The 9126-nt window shown below is 43.6% G+C and overlaps 1 protein-coding gene across 1 annotated transcript in view; it reads left to right on the plus strand.

The window, feature by feature from the left end:
• The first annotated feature begins 2777 nt into the window (after positions 1–2777).
• The window catches only part of LOC105555609 (major histocompatibility complex class I-related gene protein), a 27800-nt gene continuing 21451 nt past the window's right edge, over positions 2778–9126 (plus strand). Inside the window, exons 1-2 of the mRNA XM_012002627.1 lie at positions 2778–2869; positions 3295–3499. Coding sequence (XP_011858017.1) covers positions 3301–3499 — 199 coding nt within the window. The 5' untranslated portion in view covers positions 2778–2869; positions 3295–3300. The remainder of the gene's footprint in view (positions 2870–3294; positions 3500–9126) is intronic.

Here is a 9126-nt window from a genome sequence, read left to right on the forward strand (position 1 = left end):
TCGGACTCCTGAACCCGTGTTCTTTGCTACGGTATTCTACTCCCATTCGTACAAGGACTAGCCTTGGCCAAAAGTTGGCAAATGGATTTTACCTACCCACAGAAAATGGCTCAGATCAGACTCGACACACACACACACACACACACACACACATGCACACTCTTCTACTGAATTAAAAAAGAAATAGCCAAGGGGAAACTACTGATTAAATATAATAAAATATATTATGTTGAAAACAACATTATTTAACAAACAAGACCTTTTCACTAACTTGATAATGCATCATTTGGTTTTCGAGGATGAATTGCACTGACTACAAATGAGTCAGATTCCTCAGAAGGGTCTTAAAATACATATAATAAATCAGGTATTAAAAAGCCAAACACATAAAGGGATTTGTGATGAACAGGATAAGCACAACCCACTCTGAAAAGTGCGGCCTGAGATTTAAGTTTAGACTATTGCTCAAAGGGGAGGCTTGTTTTTCCACAAAGAGAATGCAAGGGATTCTCCCTACCTCAGTGCCCCCAGCTTCGTGGGGCAGTCTTACCTGTCCTTGAAGATCTTGGTCGCAATTGGATCTATTAAAAATTTTAAGGACTATTAAAGCTATGCTATTAAAAACTGCATATTAATGTTGGAAAACATCAATTTGAAAAGAATTTACAAAGTACTATTAGGATGTAAAACCCTTTTTTGGTAAAATGAACAAATAAAGATATGCTTATATGCAGAAATACGTAGTCAGCAAAACCACTGAAAAGAAATACACTAAAATATGTTAACAGCAAATTTTTTTCCTCCCTTCTCTTCCCTCCCCTTCCCATCTCTCCTTCCTTCCTTCCTTCCTTCCTTCCTTCCCTCCCTCCCTCCCTCCCTCCCTCCTTCCCTCCTTCCTTCCCTTCACTCTGTTGCCATGGTTGTAGTGCAATGGCATGATCTCAGCTGACTGCAGCCTTGACCTCCCAGGCTCAAGCGACCCTCCCACCTCAGCCTCCTGAGTAGCTGAGACTACAGGCACGTGCACCACACCTGGCTAATTTTTTGTATTTTTAGTAGAGATGGGGGTTTCACCATGTTGCTCAGGCTGGTCTTGAACTCCCGGGCTCAAGCAATCTGCCCACCTCAGCCTCCCAAAGTGTTGGGATTACAGGTGTGAGCCACCATGCCCGGCCAACAGCAATTTTTTCTGATGTTCTGATGGGTGATTTTTATCTTATTACTCTCTGGTTTTTTGTGTGTATTTACCTGGTATTCTGGATTAAATTTACTAATTTGCAATTAGAATAAAATGACTTAAAATGAAAGACATTGGTCAGGTGTGGTGGCTCACGCCTGTAATCCCAGCACTTTGGGAGGCCGAGGTGGGTGGATCACATGAGGTCAGGAGCTTGAGACCAGCCTGGCCAACATGGCAAAACCCCATCTCTACTAAAAAGACAAAAGTTAGCCGGGTGTGGTGGCACATGTCTGTAACCCCAGCTACTTGGGAGGCTGAGTCAGGAGAATTGCTTGAATCCGGGAGGTGGAGGTTGCAGTGAGCCGGGATGGCACCACTGCATTTCAGCCTGGGCGACAGAGTGAAAGACTCCATGTCAAAAAAAAAAAAAAAAAAGACATCGTTGCCATACCTACTTTTTAATGTCAGTACAGCAGGTTATGGTATGGAATGCATTTTTGGAACAAGATATTAACAAAAATTCAAAGGAACAAATACACGGCCATGGAATTCCAGTACTGAGAGACATTTGGGAATATTGGGGGAGTTTTCCAAAAGAGGGACTCAGGTGACCATATTTGTTAAATGAATAACAAAAGGAAACAGAAAGAAAAGGAAGAGAGAAGTACAAAGATCTGAGAAGAGAAGGTGCCAGGGGCTGCTGAGAAATGGCCAAATGTTAATTTCATTATTTGGCTTCTTATTTTATTCTGGGTAAAGGTAGACCTATTAGTTTCCTGTTGCCACCATAATAAATTACCACTAACTTAGTGGCCTCGAGCAACGCAAATTTATTCTTTCAAAGTTCTGGAGGATAGAAGTCCAAAAATGTGTCTTATCAGCTGAAATCAAAGTGTCGTGTTCCTTCTGGAGGCTCTAAGGAGAATCTCTTCCTTCTCTTTTCTAGTTCTAGAGGCCATCTGTGTTCCTTGGCTCATGTCCTTCTTTCAGCAATGGCATCACTCTGACCTTTGCTTCCATTGTCACATCTCCTCAACTCTGACCCTTTTGCCTCCCTCTAACAAGGCCTCTCTGATTACACTGGGCCCACCAGATTATTCAGGATAGCCTCTTTGTCTCAAGATCCTTAATTTAATCATATCTGCCAAGGGTTTGGTTTTGTTTTGTTTTTGCCATTTAAGGTAACATATCCACAAGTTCTGGGGATTAGGACGTGGACATCTTTGAGGCAGACATTTCCCAACCTACCATACAAGGAAACCAGTAGGTAAGGTTCTACTACCTACTAAATGCATCATAAACAGCACTTCTTCTAATCCTTCAACAACTCTGTGAAATATATGACAGAATTTGCTTTTAAAGTTGAAGAAATCAAGCCTTGGTGCAATTTGCGATTTTGCCCATGGTTAAATAGTGGGGAGGCAAACTCAGGTCCCTGAACCCAGCTCAAGCCTGCCTGCCTCATGGCCCTGCCTCTATTCACCTCTCCCCTTCATGTCTACTTCCTCTTTCCTGTCTGGGCCTGTTCCCCAGCTCCCTGGACAAGCTTAAGCTGCTGTTTTCTAGCTTGTCATGTGCTCCTGATGACAGTGTAGCCACAGGTTGATCTTAGCGATTGCTGATTGAGCGAGCTGAGTGGCTGTCCCTCAGAATCTTCTCTTAGGCCTTTCTCTTGCCTTCCTTTATTCAGTAAGTGTTTTGAGCTTATTGTGCTGGGTGCTAGAGTAGCAGGGAGGACAGACCTAAGCTGAAGATTACAGGACAATCTAAGTGACACCTGCTATCTCAGACATAGAGACTACAGCATCATAGGGAGCCAGAGCAGGGAGTTCCAAGCCCTGGGAACTGTGTGACTCTTTCTTATTGACCCTTAAGCAAAAACCTAAGCTCCAGGGAAGCAGAGGCAGCAGCTTGAGCTCCCTGATTGACCAGATACGATTAATCTTTGTTTCTCTGTGCTTTGAACATGACTGTGCTCCATAAATATTAAAAAGTTGGGAAGAGGGGTGAAGACAGATACACCAAAAGGAGCAAACAGTGTCTGAAACCAGCAAAGGGTTAAAAGTTACCAAAGAAGGTGCTCATGCTTTCGTTTTGTCTTTTTTTTAACCTAGCAACTGATGACATTGCATATTTTCCCCTGTTCTTATTGGGAGAAGGCCCTGTGTGTCACTCAGTTGCTAAATCACCCAAGAGGTTCTCAGAAGGGACCTGTCAGTTTTAGGTTTAAAGAACCCAGAAAGAGAAGGACTATAGGGGAACTGATGGTGTTCCTGTTACCTCTCGTCGTTGTAGTAATGGTGAAGCACAGCGATTCCCGTGAGTATCCCATGTTCTTTTCTCTCCTAACTCCAAGTTGAGGCAGCCTAGAAGGAACAGCTTTTCTTCCTAAAACTTGTGGCGAAAAACATAGAAGCCGGGGGCAGAAAAGTGTATGTATTACACTCAGGACTCCAGGAGCAATGGACTACCTGAACAGTTTCCCAGTTTATATTTGTAAGATTTTGATATCACCACCTTCTGAGGGAGGGGGTTCTAGAAAGACTCTGGAACGTCCCCACTTTCCCTCTGAGCATGGCCTCCTTTCTTTTCTGCTCATATTTTTTCTTTTACTTTTGTTTCTCCTCTTTTCTAACTTCCAGAGTCTCATGAGGATGTAGTCAGAGTTTCAGGGGCGTTAACAGTGGAGCAGATCCATTGTTCAGGTTTATTTATGTTTTCCCTCCTCAACACAAGCCCTACCTGTAACAAAAGATCCAAGAAAGATAAAACCATGGCTCTGGCTTTGTTTACTGGCAGTGAGAAATATTAATCAAGTAGAAGGGAGAGTTTTTCACTGGGGAGCTCAAGTCACTGGGGAAGCAAATGCCTTCTGTTGCCTCAAATAGGCGAAAAGGCCCATGGGCTAGAACCACCAGGCTTCTCTGCCCTAGGCACCTGCTCTTTGGGCTGAGGACTGGTATTGGTGGGCAGTGTACCACCAGTAGACTTGGCCACCACCATAGGTGTGACTGATGGACATGAGAGGAAGAAGTTCTTTCAAATCACCCATGCACATAGAAAGTGGAATGATTGACAATGGAGATTTGGAAGGGCGAGGGGGGTGGATGATGAGAAATTATTTAATGGGTACAATGTGTGTTACTTGGGTGATGGATACCTTAAAGCCCCAACTTGACCACTACACAGTCTATGCTATAATAAAATTGCACGTTTACATCGTAAACTTACACAAATTAAAAAATTTAAAAATCATATGGCTGGGAGTGGTGGCTTACGCCTGTAATCCTAGCACATTGGGAGGCCAAGGCAGGCGGATCACTTGAGGTCAGGAGTTTGAAACCAGCTTGGCCATCATGGTGAAACCCCATCTCTACTAAAAATACAAAAAATTAGTTGGGCATGGTGGTGCATGCCTGTGATCCCAGCTACTCGGGAGACTGAGACAGGAGAATCGCTTGAACCCAGGAGGCGGAGGTTGCAGTGAGCTGAGATCATGCCACTGCACTCCAACCTGGCCAACAAGAGGGACCCTTGTCTAAAAAAAAAAAAAAAAAAAAAATTCCACGTGTTAATTGTTCAAATATTGATTGATGGCCTACTATGTGCCAGGCACTTTGCAGGATATGGCAGCAAAGAAGACAGACATAGTCTCTGCTTCCATGAAAATTTAATCCAGAAAGTCTCATCATTTATGGGAAAGATTGGGGGTGAGGGTAAGAGGCAGAAGATGAAAGAGGAAAGGAAGAGGGAGGTAAAGGGTGATATTTTTGGAAGTAAAAAAGCTTATATATTACCTACATGTGATTCTCAAAGAGCTCTCCAATAATATGGAATAATATTCCTTAAACATATTGTCTCCTATGACAATCTCACTATTTGTGGTAGGTGAAGAAAATATCCCCATTTAAAGATGAGGTCTAGATTTTTCTCTAGGCCTAGAGAGTGACCATATTCAACATAAGGAGCAACCTGAAGGAGACTGCAGATCTTCCGGCCCTCGGTCCAGGGCTGTTCCACAATGTCACTGCACCTCTGGGTGTGAAGACTTGTCACTTTGGTAATTGGGGGGACAGGAAATAAAACAAGTAAGTTATAAAGGCAAGGGAAGGTCACTTGGTGCTGGCTGTTCTCTTTTGACTTCTTAGAGTGCGTCCTTCTCTGTTCTGTTCTGTGTCCTTGAGGCTGACTGCTAGACTGCATCACCTAGATTCTCTTGCAAACTGATTTGTGCTTGGGTTCACACAATGGGAGACACTGAAGGGAGAGAGGTCAGAGAGCAGGGAGGAAAGAGAGGCTGGGATACATCTTTCTTGCTCCTTCCCCACTTTCGGTAATGTCTTTGGCAGTAGCTGTGTTCTTCTGTAATGCTGTCTTTCCTAAATAACCCGTTCTTCATGGTTCTAGCTCCCATTGGGCTTCAGTAACAGTATTTGCTGTTCTTCTGTCTTAAGCCCTAGGGGTGATAATGGCTTCCCATAGTTGTTAGCCTGCGGGTGCCCATCATCCTTGCTTGTTCCTTTAACCTTGACCATATCTCTGCAAGGAGTCCCATTAAGGTCTCTTCACATGACCCATCTGGCTTAAAGGCTGTTTCCTGCTAGGACCCTAACTGAACATTCCTGGGCTTTGAGGGACACTGGCTGGGAAAGGATGAGATTATGAAAAAAGACCTGGTCTACTTGGTATTTATGCCTAGTGCTAGCCCTGAATGGGAGCTATATACCAGTAATAGATGGGGAAACACAGGAGGAGATACTGAAGTGTTGTGGGCATACTCCAGGAAATGTCAACATAACTCCAATATCACTTTCAGTGTGTTGCTTTCATCGACTCCATAGCCTGCAGTTGACTCCTCCTTCCTTTGTGCTCCCGTAGCTCCTGTTCACAGTTCTATAATTTTCCATTTACAAAAATCTTCCCTTTGAGGCTCTCCTTAAAGACAGAAAGAGATATCTTCATATTCTTCTTATTTCTCTGGTACTACCTAGTGCCCAACAGGCACTTAGTAAATGTTTGCTGGGTGAATTTATGTTCAGAGGTAATATCCCTAAGAAATCACAGTTATTTGACTCGGACATAGAAAGCTTGGGCAGTAATAATGACTGCAAATTCAAAACTGTGGCTTACTGTAGTTGCAGGATTTGTATTAAAAAGGTGTTTCGTGCTTTTATAACTCATCTTGTTCTTCATTTCAGCCTGTGTGAAACTGTGAATTGGTGATATGGGTGGGTGTAATCAGACTGGGGGCTGGCATGAGATTTCTCATTCATAGCCATATGTGGTTTGTGTGTTTCATCTTGACATAACCAAGGTCAGTCTCTTGATATTACTCATAATTTTATGGCTGTATCAATCTGCTATATCAATCTACTTCATGAATGGTGGAGTCCTTCACAGGCGAGGTCTGATGATGGATAAGCTCCCTAGGCTGCCAACTGGGCTAGTGTTAAAAAACAGACTTGCATATTATCTGCTTAGAAGTGACCTTGAGTTCAAAGAGTTAACATGAGAAAATATGGACGTTTTCTACAGACTTTATTAGATAGACTTCAGTCTGTTTCCATGGAGCTGTTGCCAAGGTACAGGCCATAGAAATTTCTCCAAGACAATGTTTCACTCCCTTAAGGCCCTCTTCTTAATTGGCATTGAATCTATCTAAATTTGAGAAATTCAACTAATTTGTAAATTTTTCTTTTCACTAGTTGAAATAGCTGCCTATCCTCACTTGACCGGAATCCTCCTACCCCACAGTATTGCTAAGAACTGGAGGGAAGGAACCTAAGTTAAAGATCGAACACATGACTCTTTGAACACTTATTTTAGGGAACTCAAATTGAAACAGATGACAAAGGATGTTTTTTCTGATGTCTGAATTTATATTTATTGGGGAAAATCTTTGAAGAGTATACATATTAAGTCACATTTTGTTATAACTTCAAAGGATCATTTTAGAAGACTAAAATTTATAGAATTGGGATTTTCAGGGAGACATGAGACATATAGTCATCATTGTGTACAGAGAGTACTGAGGGAAAAACGACAGCAGAGCTCATTCATTCGTTTTCCAAAACTCCACATGGTCCTACAGGGCTCACTTCCTTACTCCGTTCACATCTCTGCTCAAATGCCACCTGCTCTGGTCCCTCTATCTAAAAGATCAGGCCTCCTCTCCACTCTCTCTTTTCTCTGCTTTACTCTTCTTCATAACCTTTATCTCCACCTTACCTTGTATTATATATGCATTTATTGGCGATCTCCTGTCTAGAAATTAGCTCAGAGGGCTGGGACTTTCATGTGTTCCAGCAGCTAGGACTGTGCTTCCAGCAACTAGGACTGTGCTTACTGGACATTCAGAAAAGAATAAACCTATATGAAGTGAGACACTGGCAACCTTCAAAAGGGTAGCCTTAGAAAAGTAGCTCACAAGCCAAACTTGTCACAGTCGCCACTTTTATGCTCTCAGTAAATTCCTGTAGTTAGACAAGTCATTAGGAGAGGGGACTAATGGTTCTTGCTGCACATAGAACCATCCATAAACATGGTCTGAGATGTGTCCAAAGGTCCCCTTAACTAAAAACATCGCCACCTACTTCTCCCCTCATTCCCACGATGCTCGAAATTCCAAAGAGTAGTTCCCAGGAATCATCATCATTTTGACCTTATTAAGGCATTGGACTGCTTGAGAGAGCCAGCAAATAATCAGACTGTGTTGACCTGGTTATCCAATCAGGACTCACGGCCACCTGTGTGTAGGAAGGTCTGGAGCCTGTGGCCCCAGGGACTGGGCAATCAGAGGCAGCGAGTCATCCTTGACACAAGGGGGCGGGAGAGAGCAGTGATAATCCAGGGGCTGGAAGCCTGAGACAGCCTGGCCTAGGAGGCACCCCCTACACTAGGGAGAGTTGGGTAGTCTTAAGGTAGAGGGACTTCCCATGGAGAGATCACAGTGTGATTCCTGGTTCCTTCACTTATGGATTCTAAGGATGATCTTGGGCAATTAATATCTCTGCACCTGTTTTCTTTTCTTTTCTTTTTCTTTGTTTTGAGATGGAGTTTTGCTCTTTTTGCCCAGGCTGGAGTACAACGGCACGATCTCGGCTCACTGCAACCTCCGCCTCTGGGGTTCAAGCGATTCTCCTGCCTCAGCCTCCCGAGTAGCTGGGATTACAGGCATGCGCCACCACACCCAGCTAATTTTTTGTAATTTTAGTAGAGACAGGATTTCTCCATGTTGGCCAGGCTGGTCTTGAACTCCTGACCTCAGGTGATCCGCCCGCCTTGGCCTCCCAAAGTGCTGGGATTACAGGTGTGAGCCACCATACCCAGCCTCTCTGCACCTATTTTCTATCTGTGGGTTGGAATTATAAGACCTACCTCAAAGGTTTGTTAGAAGAATAAGTGAAACCCATGTTTATTAAGGACTTAGAATAGTACCTAACACGAGGTACGTGCTCAAGAAACAAATGCAGCTGTGATGACGATGATTAAGATGCTGCTGCCCTTTATGCCTCATTGAAAGCCCATCTGATCTGCCACCTTCTCCTTGGAACATTTCCCAGTGGATCCCTTCTCATGGGACCACGGTCTTTGTTCTCCGACTGGCTGGAGCACTTCATTGGTATTCTTTTCTGGCACTTGCTGCTTGTTGCTGTGTGTGGTGGCATTGCATTTATTTGTTATGTGCTTTAGCTCCCCAGTAATACTGTAAGTTCCTGGAGGAAAGGGCTGGTATCTGATTTGTTCTTCTCTTCTTAACATTGATTTGAATTCCTTGTACATAATAGACACCAAATAGATAAGAATTACCCACATGAGGCTGGGTGCAGTGGCTCACGCCTGTAATCCCAACACTTTGGGAGGCTGAGGCGGGTGGATCACCTGAGGTCAGGAGTTCAAGACCAGCCTGACCAACATGGTGAAACCCTGTCTCTACTAAAAATACA

The sequence above is a fragment of the Mandrillus leucophaeus genome, unplaced genomic scaffold (genome assembly GCF_000951045.1).
Source record: "Mandrillus leucophaeus isolate KB7577 unplaced genomic scaffold, Mleu.le_1.0 Scaffold691, whole genome shotgun sequence".
Taxonomy (NCBI): Eukaryota; Metazoa; Chordata; class Mammalia; order Primates; family Cercopithecidae; genus Mandrillus; species Mandrillus leucophaeus.